Raw genomic sequence first — 18,561 nt, 5'->3', positions numbered from 1 at the left:
CAGGGGCCACTATGGAGCATAATACTGTGTGCATGGGGCCACTATGGAGCATAATACTGTGTGCATGGGGCCACTATGGAGCATAATACTGTGTGAAGGGGCCACTATGGGAGATAATACTGTGTGCAGGGGCCACTATGGGGGATAATACTGTGTGCAGGGGCCACTATGGGAGATAATACTGTGTGCAGGGGCCACTATTGGGCATAATACTGTGTGCAGGGGCCACTATGAGGCATAATACTGTGTGCAGGGGCCACTGTGGGGCATAATACTGTGTGCAGGGGCCACTATGGGGAATAATAATGTTTGCAGGGGCCACTATGGGGCATAATACTGTGCGCAGGGGCCACTATGGGGCATAATACTGTGTGCAGGGGCCACTATGGGGGATAATACTGTGTGCAGGGGCCACTATGGGGCATAATACTGTGTACAGGGGCCACTATGGGGTATAATACTGTGTGCAGGGGCCACTATGGGGTATAATACTGTATGCAGGGGCCACTATGGGGGATAATACTGTGTGCAGGGGCCACTATGAGGCATAATACTGTGTGCAGGGGCCACTATGGGAGATAATACTGTGTGCAGGGGCCACTATGGGGCATAATACTGTGTGCAGGGGCCACTATGGAGCATAAACCTGTGTGCAGGGGCCACTATGGGGCATAATACTGTGTGCAGGGGCCACTATAGGGCATAATACTGTGTGCAGGGGACACTATGGGGCAAAATACTGTGTGCAGGGGCCACTATGGAGCATAATACTGTGTGCAGGGACCACTATGGGGATAATACTGTGTGCAGGGGCCACTATGGGGGATAATACTGTGTGCAGGGGCCACTATGGGGGATAATACTGTGTGCAGGGGCCACTATGGGGGATAATACTGTGTGCAGGGGCCACTATGGGGGATAATACTGTGTGCAGGGGCCACTATGTGGGATAATACTGTGTGTGCAGGGGCCACTATGGGGCATAATACTGTGTGCAGGGGCCACTATGGGACATAATACTGTGTGCAGGGGCCACTATGGGGCATAATACTGTGTGCAGGGACCACTATGTGGGATAATACTGTGTGCAGGGGCCACTATGGGGGATAATACTGTGTGCAGGGGCCACTATGGGGGATAATACTGTGTGCAGGGGCCACTATGGGGCATAATACTGTGTGCAGGGACCACTATGTGGGATAATACTGTGTGCAGGGGCCACTATGAGGAATAATACTGTGTGCAGGGGCCACTATGGGGGATAATACTGTGTGCAGGGGTCGCTATGGGGGATAATACTGTGTGCAGGGGCCACTATGGGGCATAATACTGTGTGCAGGGGCCACTATGGGGCATAATACTGTGTGCATGGGGCCACTATGGGGTATAATACTGTGTGCAGGGGTCACTATGGGCCATAATACTGTGTGCAGGGGTCGCTATGGGGTATAATACTGTGTGCAGGGGCCACTATGGGACATAATACTGTGTGCAGGGGCCACTATGGGGCATAATACTGTGTGCAGGGGCCACTATGGGGCATAATACTGTGTGCAGGGGCCACTATGGGGCATAATACTGTGTGCAGGGGTCACTATGGGCCATAATACTGTGTGCAGGGGCCACTATGGGGCATAATACTGTGTGCAGGGGCCACTATGGGGGATAATACTGTGTGCAGGGGCCACTATGGGGGATAATACTGTGTGCAGGGGTCGCTATGGGGGATAATACTGTGTGCAGGGGCCTCTATGGGGGATAATACTGTGTGCAGGGGCCACTATGGGGCATAATACTGTGTGCAGGGGCCACTATGGGGATAATACTGTGTGCAGGGGCCACTATGGGGGATAATACTGTGTGCAGGGGCCACTATGGGGCATAATACTGTGTGCAGGGGCCACTATGGGGCATAATACTGTGTGCAGGGGCCACTATGGGGCATAATACTGTGTGCAGGGGCCACTATGGGGGATAATACTGTGTGCAGGGGCCACTATGGGGGATAATACTGTGTGCAGGGGCCTCTATGGGGCATAATACTGTGTGCAGGGGCCACTATGGGGCATAATACTGTGTGTACCTACATCTATTAGACATTTAGGTAAAATCCTGTCGCTATATAAGACCTCAGCCTCAGGGAACATGGAGGACTCTGATGATTGCTGATCCAGTAAAGCTCGGCATTCCCCTTTAATACTGCAGCCTCCTGTTCTGTGTGCACAGTAGCCTTGTTTTCATTCCCTGCCGCCCCCCGGTAAGGACTGTCTATAGTACAAGGAGTTTTTTTTTTTTTTTTTTTGCTGAGGGATCACGGAAGATTTGCTGTTCTTAGATGTCAGATATGAAAAGGTTGGTGGAAACTCAGTCTGTGTGTGACTCTGCCGGGGGACGTGCACCTGCGCCTGTCCGTCAGTGACACCAAGCTACTTGAAATTGCAGCGAGGTATTGGAACGCGTTTCTGACATTGCAGTGAGTGATCTGGAGGACGGAGGGTGAGGGCGATCACTACATCTGCCCGCTGACCACCGTACTGTTTATATCATCATGGGGAACCGTCGCCCCCCTGGATCCGCCTGCAGTGATACATTGTAACAATCCGTAAGACAAATCTATATAAGCGGGGGCGAGATTTGTGTCAGTGGTGAATTTAGCTCATTAAAGGGACTGTCCAGGATTTCCCTTTTATTCCCCAGAACCAAGAGGTTCCAAGAGGTCAGACCCCACCGATCCGCTGGAATATTCTAGCAAAATGTCGTCACTTTATAAGAGTCGCGCACCTTTAAATACAACCATCCAGAGAATAATAAGAACCAGCTAGAAGATTCTAGACAGACCCCAGTGTGAATTCTGTCTTATCACGGAGGGCAGTACCTTCTTGCGTCCTGCAGATGTCGCAGTTCTACCGTAGATTCCTGGAATCCGTAGAATTCGCCGCATTGTAAGATTGCTATTCATTTCATTGCCCAGAGAATATTAAAATGTACAGTCATGAATATAATTCTCTGTCAATGTATATTTCCATAAAGGAAGCGAAAACCGTAGTGATCCCACCAAGGTCGCATGAATAGGGAGCTGTCAATCAGGCGTGCACCGGAATAGTCGAGGCGTGCGCCATTTGTGACGTAGAACGATGTTTTAGATGAGGCTTTATGTAAATGGATCTTAATCCTGGCGTAATGAAAAGACTAATAGACTTTGTCATTCAATTTCTCAGCATTAGCAACAATTCTGCTGGAAAATTCTCATTTACATTCAGGTCCGGTTCACATCTGTGGTCGGTATTCTGTTCTGGGAGTTCACTTGGGAACCCCATGAACGGAAACCTATATGCGATAAGAAGCGGTTACCTAAGGAAACCCATGGACCCCATAGACTATAGTGGGGTCCGTGTGGTTTCTGCACAAAAAATGTGCTGCTTGGAGGACCTTTCTCTGCGGATAGGGAAACGGAGTGGCCCGAATGCAGATGTGACCTGGGCCTCAGTTTAATAGCCTGGACTTTGGGATTATACATGTTGCCTGCACTGATACATTGTAACGCAGGTGACTGACAGCTCTATTCATGTGACCTGGGTTACATAACTAGCAGATAGGACTGGGGAGAGATTCTTGCATAGATAGAGAAATGGAGTGGCCCGAACCCAGATGTGACCTGGGCCTCAGTTTATTAGCCTGGACTTTGGGATTATACATGTTGCCTGCACTGATACATTGTAACGCAGGTGACTGACACTGACCTGGGTTACATCACTGGCAGATAGGACTGGGGAGAGATTCTTGATGGAGGAAACTATGTAGAAATTCTCCCCAATTTGTATCAAGCCGCATCTCCGAATACCGTGGCCACACCTCCTTCACCATATTATGTTGGGATGCTTTATGGACGTTGCTCCAAAGAGATAATTTGCATATTGACAAAAACAGATATCTCAGCAACGGGGGCAACGATTCACCCTGTTTGATTCAGGTGACCCTAATTTATCTATCTACAGGGCTGGGGTGATATCCTGAGAGTACCTTTAATTTAAAGGAGTTGCTGTGCAGGAATTTGCAGGATCAGCAGCACTAGCCATGGAAAGCAGCAGCCACAAGGGCAAAAACTTCCCAATGACTTCAGCTTTTTTTTCTCTTTTTTGTCCCAGGATAATCCCTATTTTCCTCATCCATCGCCCCGCCAATAACATCCCGTACGCCACGGTGGAGGAGGAGTTGATAGGAGACTTTGTGAAATATTCTATCAAAGATGGCAAAGAGATTAATGTGTTGAGAAAAGATTCGGAAGCCGGACAGAAATGCTGCACCTTCCAGCACTGGGTATATGAGAGGACCAATGGAAACCTGCTTGTTACAGATATGCAAGGTGAGACCACATGTAGCCCGCCTGTAGACCTGATCAATATAGGACAATTCGGTTTTACTGTAGGCTGTAAAGTGAGATGCTCTCCCAGAATGTAATCTCTTGCATGACATCTAGTGGACAGTATAAAAACCGCAATATTTTAATTTATTGTATGACAAAATAATATTATTCTATAGTAATTTATTATGTTAACTACTTGTTGTACTGTACAGACCAAAAGTTTGGACACACTTTCTCATTCAAAGAGTTTTCTGTATTTTCATGACTATGACAATTGTAGAGTCACACTGAAGGCATCAAAACTATGAAGTAACACGTGGGATTATATACTTAACAAAAAAGTGTGACACAACTGAAAATCTGTCTTATATTCTTGTTCTTCACAGTAGCCACCTTTTGTTTGGTTCCTGCTTTGCACACTCTTGGCATTCTCTTGATGAGCTCCATGAGGTAGTCACCGGAAATGGTTTTCACTTCACAGGTGTGCCCTGTCAGGTTTAATAAGTGGGATTTCTTACCTTATAAATGGGTTTGGGACCATCAGTTGTGTTGTGCAGAAGTCAGGTGGATACACAGCTGATAGTCCTACTGAATAGACTGTTAGAATTTGTATTATGGCAAGAAAAAAGCAGCTAAGTAAAGAAAAACGAGTGGCCATCATTACTTTAAGAAATGTAGGTCAGTCAGTCCGAAAAATTGGGAAAACTTTGAAAGTGTTCCCAAGTACAGTTGAAAAAACCATCAAGCGCTACAAAGAAACTGGCTCACATGAGGACCACCCCAGGAAAGGAAGACCAAGAGTCACCTCTGCTGCGGAGGATAAGGACCGCCCCAGGAAAGGAAGACCAAGAGTGACTTCTGCTGCGGAGGATAAGGACCGCCCCAGGAAAGGAAGACCAAGAGTCACCTCTGCTGCAGAGGATAAGTTCATCCGAGTCACCAGCCTCAGAAATCGCAGGTTAACAGCAGCTCAGATTAGAGATCAGGTCAATGCCACACAGAGTTCTAGCAGCAGACACATCTCTACAACAACTGGTAAGAGGAGACTTTGTGCAGCTGCCGGCCTTCATGGTAAAATAGCTGCTAGAAAACCACTGCTAAGCACAGGCAACAAGCAGAAGAGACTTGTTTGGGCTAAAGAACACAAGGAATGGACATTAGACCAGTGGAAATCTGTGCTTTGTTCTGATGAGGCCAAATTTGAGATCTTTGGTTCCAACCAGCGTGTCTTTGTGCAACGCAGAAAAGGTGAACGGATGGACTCTACATGCCTGGTTCCCACCGTGAAGCATGGAGGAGGAGGTGTGATGGTATGGGGGGCCAAGCTGGTGACAATGTTGGGGATTTATTCAAAACTGAAGGCATACTGAACCAGCATGGCTACCACAGCATCTTGCAGCAGCATGCTATTCCATCCGGTTTGTGTTTAGTTGGACCATCATTTATTTTTCAACAGGACAATGACCACAAACACCTCCAGGCTGTGTAAGGGCTATTTGACCAAGAAGGAGAGTGATGGGGTGCTACGTCAGATGACCTGGCCTCCACAGTCACCAGACCTGAACCCAATCGAGATAGTTTGGGGTGAGCTGAACCGCAGAATGAAGGCAAAAGGGCCAACAAGTGCTAAGCATCTCTGGGAACTCTTTCAAGACTGTTGGAAGACCATTTCAGGTGACTACCTCTAGAAGCTCATCAAGAGAATGTCAAGAGTGTGCAAAGCAGGAATCAAAGCAAAAGGTGGCTACTGTGAAGAACCGAAAATATAAGACAAATTTTCAGTTGTGTCACACTTTTTTGTTAAGTATATAATTCCACACGTGTTACTTCATAGTTTTGATGCCTTCAGTGTGAATCTACAATTGTCATAGTCATGAAAATACAGAAAACTCTTTGAATGAGAAGGTGTGTCCAATCTTTTGCTCTGTACTCTATATGTAGTGCTGATATAATCTGTAGTGCTTGATCCCCTTTCTCAGAGCTCAAAGGCGTAGAGCCAAAACCTTCCATTTTGGGGATCAATAGAGGTCAAGTCTTACAGCCCCTACTGATCTTCTAATATGCCTGTATTATATCTCAACTTATTTAGGGTGGGATTCCCCTTTAAAAATGACACCCCCTTAAAGAATTGATACATCTTCCCCCATACAGAATGTCTTTCCTCCTTACTTCTTGGAATCCGCCCGTACTGGGTGCACCGTATCTTTACTCAGTGCATTGAGTGATCTGTCAGCCAAGAAGAGGATCTGAGTACATTATATTCACAGCAGGGGAACATTGTGATATCAGTTTGGAGCAACCACTGGCACCAGACACATCGTAACCGTTTCGCCATCTGTCGGCTGTTAAATGTGACGAGAAGAATTAATTTCATAAATTACAGAATGTTTAGGTCTCCTGCCAAACAGACAGATCAGAGACCTCGGCGCCATGTAGGTGGGATCACTGACTGACAGACGATCAGTACTAGTGATAGCATAGTAGTGTACGGTATTACATAGTAACTTGTAAGTTCCATGTGTCAAATGTGGCGAACACACATCATGGACTTGTTTAAAGGGGTTCTCTACTTTTGGACAATCTCTATTTGTTAGAATATGTGTCAACCTGCTGGGACTCCCAGCTGTAGCCAATATGGAAACCTGACAATAATGTGTTTAATGTCCCTGCAGCGCCACCACAGGATAGATTAAGTATTACACAGTGTCCGTTCATATAAATGGGTTGTCTTTGTAATGCAGGACTAGGGTTGAGCTGATTTCAGGATCGATTTTAAAATCCGATATCCGATCATTTTCCAGCCGATGCCGATCGTGAAATCTGCTCGATCGCTGATCGGGATCTGATCTTTTCCGATCCCGATCGCTCAACCCTATGCAGGACAGGACGGGTCCTCCAGAGTGAGAGATAGGATAGTCAGGCCTGGCTTGAGGTTGCTTTTCTGGGGCATCCCACAGATATTACCTTAGTTAATCCACTATGTTCTATGTTGGTACCTACCAAGCAACCCATAAATAAGGGGGTAGTATAATGTGTGGGGTCAATAAGAATGCGTGGGGGCATTAAGGGGGTAGTATTAGGGTGTACCCCAGACATTAAATTCTGTCTACACTAATCTTCATAGTAAAACGGAGAAGGACCTTCCCCATACAGGAGGACGCTCACAATTCTAGGGCGTCACTGTGTAATATTGTATTATTGTAGTCCTTCACACAAACCGTGGACACCCCCAGACCATTATTCCTCCTCCACCAAGCTATACAATGACGCTACAGGTTACTTACCCACAATTAAATTTCCAAAATCGGGACATTTAAAGGGGACTTACATATCGATGAGCTATTCTTAGGAAAGGTCATCAATATGTGATCCCTGGGGGTCTACAAATACGCTGTGAAGAGGCCATGATATTAGGGTGAACACTGCAGCCCCTTCAATGTATACTATGCCCAGTGCCGTACCTACGGATCCGTTTATTTTTTAACATTAAGGTCTATGGAAGGCGGACATAAGTGGATTACCAACGGACAGTAATCCATTGGTGTCCATTTTGCCATCCGTTTTCCTCTCTTCATTCCTCTCTGCTCAGAAGACAGAGTCTCAGTCAAACAAACCTATAGAGGGCGCTCCCTTTAACATCATGCCTACCTTCTCAGAGGCCTTTGTTTGCGCTGTCTAAGCCTCTCACCTCTGCCAGATCAGTCCTCTCTGCGCCAAGCTGATGAGATGCAAATACATTGAAACAGCTGTCCTTGGCTCAGAGACTGTATCTGGTATATTCCCAACATCATTGCAAACAAAGGCCTCTGAGAAGGTCGGCATGATGTTAAAGGGAGCACCCTCTATCGGTTTGCTTGACTCAGACTCTGTCTTCCTAATTACATCATGGAAGATAGACTTGCACATTCTCAGTCAGCGCCCTCTATTGGTGTGCATACTTGAGGCACTGGCTTCCTAATTACATAATGGAAGTCAGATTTGCATATTCTTCCCATGTTCCTTTGCACAGTGGAGCGCTCATGGCTTAATAAGACTCCACACACCTAAATGGTGGTTCTCTCCTTATGGAGTGACGATATCCCCTCATACTCCCACAGGCAATGTAACATCAGTAACCTTTCATGGTGTGATGTCAGAGCTGTGCTGGGCTCTCAGCCAATCAGATGCATCCTCCTGCTGTGGCTTCCCCTTCCTTTCCCCTTCTACAGTCTCACTCACAGGCTGTAACATGATCCCTTCTCCTCCCCCATCCTCTCTCACAGCACAACACAGAGACAATGAGGGAGCCCGCTTCTGCAGCTGCATCCCCCTCCTCCCACTCTTCAAATTGAATCTTGAATTTGCCCATTTGCCTGCAGTCCCATGTAAAACTACAGCTGGTAAGATTGCAATGAGTTGTATTAAATGATCAAAAGAAGGAATGAGCTCTCATATAATTATAGTAATGGAAACCTCTCCCTCCAGGAAGGATTGCCGTATACTGATAGATAGCCCAAGGTTTGTGTAGATAACACGCAATTGGAATCTGTTAAAATAAAATCCCATTTTTTCCTATCCCGCAGGTGTTGGAATGAAGCTGACAGACGTTGGTATAGCAACCATGGGCAAGGGGTGAGTGAGTAATGATTGGTAATGATTGTGCTGTGCGGCGCTCCGCCGTCATTTACCTGCATCACTTACAGAGATACAGGAATTATTATCACATAACCAGTAGAAATAGATGGGAATTCAATAAGAAGGTCGCTTGCTGGCTACAGATACACAGCGATGACTTCCCTGCAGTGTGGCACGGTGACTCTATGCAATGGAATCACTTTTACAGTGTATTCAGTCATGTCTAGAATTTTACAGTCGCTGACTTCAGGCAAGGTGACAGTCTCTTGAAAACAAGAATATAATATCTCGCAATAACCTTTAGAGGGTACAGAAAGCCGAATATGTCTGGGTATGTTACACTGGGCACCAGTGTGTGTCCTCTGCCAGATCCAGGCGGGGTATCCGCTGCCAGAGGCAAGACAGTCCCCGGTAAACCAAATCCCCAGATATAGTAAGGTAGAGAAAGGTTATCCCATGCAGGAGACTGTCTACCTCCTAATAACTACTTCTCCAGTAAGGAGAGCTCAGCTCCTTTAAGTGCCGTCTTTATTGAGCCATCGCTCACAGCGCCTTCATTATGTTCTCAGCCTTCCTGGCAGGATTTTATACGCGCTTTTTTACAATCTGAGATGTATCATTCTAAATCTGGAAATCGTGACTCTCCTACCGTTCATTAAGGCAAGTAACATTTCTTACTTCTCTAAACGACCGGAGGAGTTCCACAAATCATCACAAGATGGAGAAAACTTATTAAAAGTTATTCTTGGGGTGAATCATTGCTGCTGCGCGAGGTGTGCGGTGTTTCCATTGGAAATGACTTTAGAATAGAAATGGCAGTGGTCGCCTTTGATTTCCATCGATGGCCGGCAGTCTGTGCCTCATAAATTTATTACCCCTACTCGCTGGTGCACTGGAGGGAAACGGGAAGAAGATTTATGATGCACAACCTTCCACTGACACAAAGGAGAAATTTAGCCTTTTAATGCCAAATGGAGCAGTTAGTCAGCATATAGGTGAAGAAAGATTTTGTGGAGGGAGACTGTTGTCTAAAGAGGGTACAATTACTTTGTGAGGAGGCAAGGACAAGGAATGACTCAGTGACTGGCTAGTAACAGGCCTGGGTGCCAGGATAGACTACACTGGCATATTCTTGGGAGTGTACCATCCAGAAGTAGGGTTGCCGCCTTTACCAGCATGTAGTGCCTGGAAAAAAAATGATGGTAGTTTTTAGGGGTGGAAGCATCAGTGTTGGTCTAGAGCAATGAAGGGGGTAATGTAAGTATCAATGATGGTTTAGAGCAAAGAAGGGGTCATGTAAAAGTATCATTGGTGTCTAGAGCAAAGAAGGGGTCATCTAATAGTATCAATGGTGGTCCAGAGCAAAGAAGGGAGTAATAAAAAGTACTAGTGGTGGTCTAGAGCAAAGAGGGGGGTAATGTAAAAGTCTCAGTGGTGGTTTAGAGCAAAGAAGGAGTTATAAAAAGTATCAATGGTGTCTAGAGCAAAGAAGGGGTAATGTAAAAGTATCAGTGGTGGTCTAGAGCAAAGAAGGGGGTAATAAAAAAGTATTAGTGGTGGTATGGAGCGAAGAGGGGGTAATGTAAAAGTGTCAGTGGTGATCTAGAGCAATGTGGGGGTAATGTAAGCATCAGTGGTGGTCTAGAGTAATGTATGGGGTAATGTAAGCATCAGTGGTGGTCTAGAGTAGTGTAGCGAATAATGTAAGCATCAGTGGTGGTCTAGAGTAATGTAGGGGGTAATGTAAGCATCAGTGGTGGTCTAGAGTAATGTGGGGGCAATGTAAGCATCAGTGGTGGTCTAGAGCAATGTGGGGGTAATGTAAGCATCAGTGGTGGTCTAGAGTAATGTAGGGGGCAATGTAAGCATCAATGGTGGTCTAGAGTAATGTAGGGGTAATGTAAGCATCAATGGTGGTCTAGAGTAATGTAAGGGGTAATGTAAGCATTAGTGGTGGTCTAGAGTAATGTAAGGGGTAATGTAAGCATCAGTGGTGGTCTAGAGTAATGTATGGGGTAATGTAAGCATCAGTGGTGGTCTAGAGTAATGTAAGGGGTAATGTAAGCATCAGTGGTGGTCTAGAGTAATGTATGGGGTAATGTAAGCATCAGTGGTGGTCTAGAGTAATGTATGGGGTAATGTAAGCATCAGTGGTGGTCTAGAGTAATGTAAGGGGTAATGTAAGCATTAGTGGTGGTCTAGAGTAATGTGGGGGCAATGTAAGCATCAGTGGTGGTCTAGAGTAATGTATGGGGTAATGTAAGCATCAGTGGTGGTCTAGAGTAATGTATAGGGTAATGTAAGCATCAGTGGTGGTCTACAGTAATGTATGGGGTAATGTAAGCATCAGTGGTGGTCTAGAGTAATGTATAGGGTAATGTAAGCATCAGTGGTGGTCTAGAGTAATGAAGGGGGTAATGTAAGCATCAGTGGTGGTCTAGAGTAATGTATAGGGTAATGTAAGCATCAGTGGTGGTCTAGAGTAATGAAGGGGGTAATGTAAGCATCAGTGGTGGTCTACAGTAATGTATGGGGTAATGTAAGCATCAGTGGTGGTCTAGAGTAATGAAGGGGGTAATGTAAGCATCAGTGGTGGTCTAGAGTAATGAAGGGTTCAGCTTCCTGTTACCCCATGATTACACGGAGTTGAGCACATTGATATATAGTTTTGTTGAAAAAGATTCAGTATAATCTATGAAATCCCAGCTCTTTCTATTGTTAGGAGGCCAAAAGGTGGTCTTATCAGTGACCGCTATCTCTGTGTGCACACTGCTTAGGACCGCCCACTGGACCCCTAAATCCAGAAAGACCAGAGATTTCATTGAATAAATGACAAGTTATACTGAATCTTTCCTGATAAAGCTATATAGCAGTCTGCCCAGCTCCTCCTGCTCTATAACATGCTGCCTGCAGGGTGCGCTACATGTACAATGTGACAGATTTCCTTTCATTCTATATTTATGGAGCTCTGTAACAGAAAAGACTATTTCTTGCTGGTATAAAGATATAAGATAGTATTCTGCACAGATTGCTGATCCTGATACTGACCCGGTGTTACGTTAGGTGAAATGTGTTCTAAAAGCCAAATGCAGGGCATGACCCATAGGGCAGTTCTTGGGGTTGCAAATGAGAACATCATTTATTTCTGTGGCTATGGAGATGTAGCCATCACTTATAGTAAGGAGCAGGTTGTGACTCAGCTGTGTAGTTGTCCGAGCCCTGAATCTTCTAGTCTCCTATTACTGAACGTTGACTAATAACCGGCCAAGAATCACTAATACGCCTTGTTCTCTGGTCACGGGCTGTCAGGTGACGCTTTTTAGTTATCGGTGAAATAAATTCCTGTTTCATTTCACATAAACACTTAGACTAGGGCTATAGGGCGACTGCCAATCCCATTGTGCGACCAAAGACTACAGTCACAGCCCCCTCTGGAATGCAATGTCCCCTACATTCGTGAAGGAGTCACAGGCTGATACTTTAAAGGGGTGGTCTCGGGATAAACCCAATCTAGAATCCCATCTCTTAAAGGGATTCTACCATTAAAATCTCTTTTTTTGTGAGTAAGACATCGGAATAGCCTTTAGAAAGGCTATTCGTCTCTTACCTTTAGATGTGATCTCCGCCGCGCCGTTCCTTAGAAATACCGGTTTTTACCGGTATGTAAATTAGTTCTCTGGCAGTGATGGGGGCGGGCCTCAGCGCTGAAAATGCGATGGGGGCGTCTCCACTGCTGCTCGAGAACACGATCCTGCGACGCCTCTATCTTTGGCTGGATCCTCCCCTTCTCTGTCGTCTTCCTTCTGCGTCACCTCCGACGTCTGCGCAGTTGGCTCTGCCAATGAGACACCAGCAGAGCCGACTGCGCATGCTGGCCGGTGGCCATTTTTGGGAGGCCGCTCTTGCTCTTGAAGTTCAAAAATGGCCGCCGGCCGGCATTCGCACTCGGCTCTGCTGGTGTCTCACTGGCAGAGCCAACTGCGCAGGCGTCGGAGGTGACGCAGGAGGAAGACGACAGAGAAGGGGAGGATCCAACCGAAGTTAGAGGCGTCGCAGGATCGTGTTCTCGAGCAGCAGTGGGGACGCCCCCATCGCATTTTCCGCCCTGGGGTATTTACATACCGGTAAAAACTGGTATTTCTAAGGAACGGCGCGGTGGAGATCACATCTAAAGGTAAGAGACGAATAGCCTTTCTAAAGGCTATTCCAACGTCTTATCCACAAAAAAAGAGGTTTTAATGGTAGGATCCCTTTAAATACATATTTGCATAAACCCCACCCATTTGTACCTCCAACTTCACAAGACTGTCTTGAGAAAATCAAGGCCACACTCTACCACAGAGTTCTGGGTTTTAGAAGGGGCCTACATTGCCCTCGGGTGTCTCGAGAGTGCCTCCATATTGTACCATAGGAATAAATCTTGTCCCCCTTAACCCTTCGGTAACCACGCGGTTTCCATATATCTTTCAGATACAAGGGATTTAAAGGAAACTGCTCGGTATCGTTCATCGATCAATTCAAGGCCTTGCACCAGTGCAACAAGTACTGCGAAATACTCGGTTTACAATCCTTAAGACCCATCACTTCGAAGCAGAAGAAGCCCAATCCCGTCAAAGAGAAACCCCAGCCGAACCCGCCCAGCTCTCGAAAAAACCGCCAAAGCACAAAAGCCAAGAAGACATAGCATTGCCTGAGCGTGGACACTGGCGTCCAGTGCACTGTCCTGTACTACGTGACTTTCCATTTCCTGCAGGACCCTGAAGACGTGGAGAGGACACTTATATATGCTGTATACAGTAACTGCGTGGATGTGGTGCTGTCTGCTCTACTATTATACGATGTATTATGCACTGATCTATGTCATAGATAGAATAGAAGGAGATATGGACTTGTCTGTAGGGTAGTGGCTGTATGGTAAGTAGTGTTGTGAGTATCCTGGTGGATGGCTGGGGTGATTGCTGGCGGGTGAATGCTGATTCCAGATTGTTATCATGTTAGATAGTATGTTACCAAGGAAAACTAGAGATGCAAAGAGTAATAGACAGTGGTCGAGCTCTATTACACTGACTGCAGTGATGCGGCTCTGTTATATATGGCCCTGCAGTGATAGAGCAATCCTATATCTGTAACCGGTCATGATGGAGCTCTACTACAGTGATAGTGCCGTCGTGGTGCAGCTTCTTCATGCCTGGTCCTGCAGTGATAGAGTTGTCTCATACCTGGTGCAACAGTGATAGAGCTCCCTCATAACTGGACCTGCACTGATAGAGCTCCCTCATAGCTGGACCTGCACTGATAGAGCTCCCTCATAGCTGGACCTGCACTGATAGAGCTCCCTTATAGCTGGACCTGCACTGATAGAGCTCCCTCATAACTGGACCTGCACTGATAGAGCTCCTTCATAGCTGGCCCTATAGTGAGAGAACCCCCTCATAACTGGTTCAGTAGTGATAGAGCTCCCTCATACCTGATCTTGGCATAATAGAGCTCCCTTATACCCAGCCCTGCAGTGCTAGAGCTCCCTCATAACTGGTCCTGTAGTGATAGAGCTCCCTCATAGCTAGTACTCCAGTGATTGATCTTTTTTTGCATGATGCTGCAGTGATAGAGCTCCATCATCCCCAATACTTCAGTGATAGAGCTCCCTTATACCTAGTCCTACAGTAATCGAGCTCGATCATCCCCAATACTGCAGTGATAGAGCTCCCTTATACCCAGTCCTACAGTAATAGAGCTCTATCATCCAAAATACTGCAGTGATAGAGCTCCCTTATAGTTGGTCCTGCAGTCCTCGAGCTCCATCATCCCCAATACTGCAATGATAGAGCTCCATTATACCCAGACCTGCAGTAATCGAGCTCCATCATCCCCAGTACTGCAGTGATTGGGCTCCATTATACCCGGACCTGCAGTGATCGGGCTCCATCATCCCCAGTCCTGCAGTGATCGGGCTCCATCATCCCCAGTCCTGCAGTGATCGGGCTCCATCATCCCCAGTCCTGCAGTGATCGGACCACTTTCCGCATAATAGAGCTCTCTCCTTCCTGTTACTCGGTGTACTCCGCTACATTTGTGCCATTATAATAATGCTTTTCTAAGATGTATATTTGTAGCCATGATAGAATATCCTGATATTCACATACAATGCAGCGTCCTGTCATATTGTATCGCTCCGTGTGACTGCATCACCATGTTAGTGAATGTTCTATACAGGGAATGGTGGTCACCCAGACAGGAAGACAAGTGCTTGCTAGGCAACCTGAATTACCATAGCCTGCGGAATACACTAAGGGGTGTCCAGAGGATCAGTCAATGGGAATACTATTAATGATTGACTACAGCCCATTGAGGAGGAGTGAAGGTGACGCCATTGTCTTTTATATCTGCCCCTATTTATTATTATTTACTGTATATGCGACTTGCACAGGGTGTGATTTTCCACAGAGCGCTTATTGTCATGAGGCCGAGATCAGGAGATCCCTAGATCGGGTGCTACAAGTTAAACAGTTTGTACCAAGCATGGAGTTATAATCCGGGCACTTACATCCCACCCAGTGTCGAACTGAGGTCCTTGGGACCCCCACATAAAATGATTCTGGGGTTCCATTCTCCAACAACAAACCATAATACCCATCAAATCTGGATTATTCTGGACCATTATTGTGTCAGGGCCTGGGCCTAATCTAATAATGGCCCACCCCATAACAGTGCAGGAATGCCCCCTCCTGGGTCATGGTACTGCAGCTCCATGCCATTGATTTGACTCTAATCACAGTACCTCCATTATTCTTCGGACTGATTGGGGTCCAGCCCTTGCCTATTGTAAGGATCACTATCTCTGAAATATCCCTTTAAAGCGAACTTCCAACTATATCTTATTAGACAATGCTTCCTTCTCCACTTATCAGACTGCTTTCCTTCCTCTTCCCCTAATAGAATCCATATCCATACTCACAGAACTCTACGGAGAGGGGAGGAGGGAGCTGCCGCCAACTAGTAAGTGGTTTATTCCTTCATTCTGTATAGCAGCATTACCTTTTTACATATAGTGAGCGATCTTAGTTACTAGGTGTTGCAGAGTCTAGATGCAGTATGTGTGTCTTTTCCAGCATCCTCTTCCCCTTCCCTCTCCATAGACTTCTATGTTAGAAGAAACTCAGCCTGATAATAGGAGATCGCAGCATTTTTCTTTAATAAGAATAATAACACTAATAACCCAATGACTCATCCCACAAGACATATATAAGAGAGTATATACAATATTCGAATCCCCATATCCCTCCCGGTTGACTGCTTTAGAAAACCTTCAGAACTGTCTAAAAATGGGGAAGGTCCAACGAGCAGCTACGAAGAACATCCCTCTTTCTGGTGGACCCACCATGTCCTTGCATCTCATGAATGTCCTATTGATTTCAATGGACACCATGTAATGCTTTATGTCTCCTGTGGTGGTGCTGTGGGAAAATTACACAGTTCCAGCATACATTACATCTAGGGGTCTCTTCAGCAGGACAACCTGTGGTTTATACTACCATTGCAGTGGCCGTCCCTTTAAATAGAATGGTCTATTTCCCATCCCTTTTATGTATTAATATATGGCAACCAAGATGTAAATTTAAATATAATATTGCCTGACTAGCCATATAAGACATACATAATAATAGAATCAAAGTGTTCCGAGAGAAACATTATATTTTTACAACGGCGCCCCCTATGGGTGAGGTTTTTATCAGAACAGGAAAGCCATTTTATTGCGTTTTCCGTCCATCTGGTTTCTAGGAAATTGAAATTTACGACTTAGTGTTTCTTCCTGAGCATTTTCTAGAGCAAAATTGGAGTCAAGTTGCCCAGTGTAAGTGATATTCCTGTCGCACAGGACGCACTTCTATACACCGGGCTCCAAAAATACACCGAGCAGGTTATTTTAAAGGGCAAACAAATAGTTGTCAAAGTCAACAACAGCTGCGGACAGATAAATCACAAGGTTTGTGGACACGTAACCTGCTGACCAGAAACTAACCATGTTAGATCAGCAACAATGGAAGGAAGTCTCGTATTAAAGGGGACTAGACCATTGGCGGCCAACGCAGTAACAATGACGGACGAAACCTCAACGCCCTCCCTATGAAGTCTAGATAATTCTCAGGTTCAGGTAAATTTACATTATGATGATTTCCCGTAGCCATTTTAGTTCCTGCAAGTCAAATCCCGGATTGTTCATTTCATTTGGGACATTCAGGTCAAATCCGTCTTGTGACGAATCGGTTCGCCGTCTCTGTTATCAGTCTGCAGGTTATGCTGTGGTTCTATGATCCTGTATGTTACACACTGACTAGTATATAGTACTGTAGGTATCTGCTCTGTCTATGGGTTTTTTTGCCCCCATCCTTTGTCTTTTCCATTGTCCTTTGATCGTTACGTTAAGTGTCTGAAAAGTTTACAAATGTTGCGCTTGATTTTATTGGATATTTTTGTGAAATAAAACAAAACTTTTACAAACTCATTAAAATTGTTATTGCCGTTTTTCTGGGACAAAGTTCCAAATCCTCTGCATAGGAGCTGACTGTATACAGAGATAGTATTGAGCTCAATGTAAAAACAGTATGCAGGTAGCTCCCTCTAGTGGTGGTGGCAATGAAACCATTTTAGCATCTAATTCTATGTCTAGGCAGAGGTTGCTGCATAACCCATAAACTTTGGCTGCATCAATCATATGGGGTATTCAGGCATATCATCAATGCAAAGATAGACCGGCTAAGATAAGGCCTCTTTTTGGATTTTTGGGGGATAGTCCATCTCAGAAAAAGCATTTTATACTTCCTATTAAGGAGTTAATAGTGGGAGGTTCTTTGTTCAGGATCTTCATCCCTTGGTCAGAACCAGGGGCAGCTGCTTTGAGCCCTATGACTACATGGACCCGGATGGCCCCACTACTTTTTAGGCCATATCTGCTGGCTTACTCCCAAAGGTAATGGCCTCTATTCACTTACCAATATCTGCTCCTGCCCACAGCAGCCTTCACTTCCCCTTCAGTCTTCAGCCTCTCGGGGGCCCCACGAGCCACATATCACATCCAGACACTGTTCAGCAGTGCACAGAGCCCACTGGAGGCTGAAGACTAAACACTGAAGGGGAGTGTAGGCTATTGTGGGCAGGAGCAGGGATCAATAAGTCACTACCTATGGCCTAAAGTCACTATATGGGGGTTGCTTATTGCATAGAGGGCTGTAAAGGATACAGTTACTGTATGTTGGCCAGTAAAAGGGACTGATTTGGGACCAATATATGGGCATTATACTGTGTGTGGGCCACAAAATGGAGCAACTGATTTGTAGAGACTTGTAAAGGAGGCAGCATACTGTATGGGAGGCAGTAAGGAGGCAATATATTGGGCGTTATACTGTGTGGGGAGCCTGCAAGGGGGCATCATGGTGGCTCAGCAGTTAGCACTGTTGCCTTGCAGCACTGGAGTCCTAGGTTTTGGGGAGACGGTATCGGTGGTGTTATAGGGTGGGCACAAATAAAGGGGGTATTATACTACTTGAGTGCCCAGTCTTTCCTAGTTATGCACCTGGTTAGAACAT

At 45.8% G+C, this 18,561-nt stretch overlaps 1 protein-coding gene across 2 annotated transcripts in view; it reads left to right on the top strand.

The window, feature by feature from the left end:
* Positions 1-17,476, top strand: part of ALPK2 (alpha kinase 2) — an 84,758-nt gene extending 67,282 nt beyond the window's left edge. For both annotated transcript variants that reach the window (XM_075268204.1, XM_075268194.1), the window contains exons 9-11: positions 4,146-4,363; positions 8,926-8,974; positions 13,448-17,476. In XM_075268204.1, coding sequence (XP_075124305.1) covers positions 4,146-4,363; positions 8,926-8,974; positions 13,448-13,661 — 481 coding nt within the window. In that variant the 3' untranslated portion in view covers positions 13,662-17,476. The remainder of the gene's footprint in view (positions 1-4,145; positions 4,364-8,925; positions 8,975-13,447) is intronic.
* Positions 17,477-18,561: the final 1,085 nt, after the last annotated feature.

Source organism: Leptodactylus fuscus, chromosome 1 (genome assembly GCF_031893055.1).
Source record: "Leptodactylus fuscus isolate aLepFus1 chromosome 1, aLepFus1.hap2, whole genome shotgun sequence".
In the NCBI taxonomy this organism is placed as follows: domain Eukaryota; kingdom Metazoa; phylum Chordata; class Amphibia; order Anura; family Leptodactylidae; genus Leptodactylus; species Leptodactylus fuscus.
This window is presented reverse-complemented; position numbering and strand designations above follow the sequence as displayed.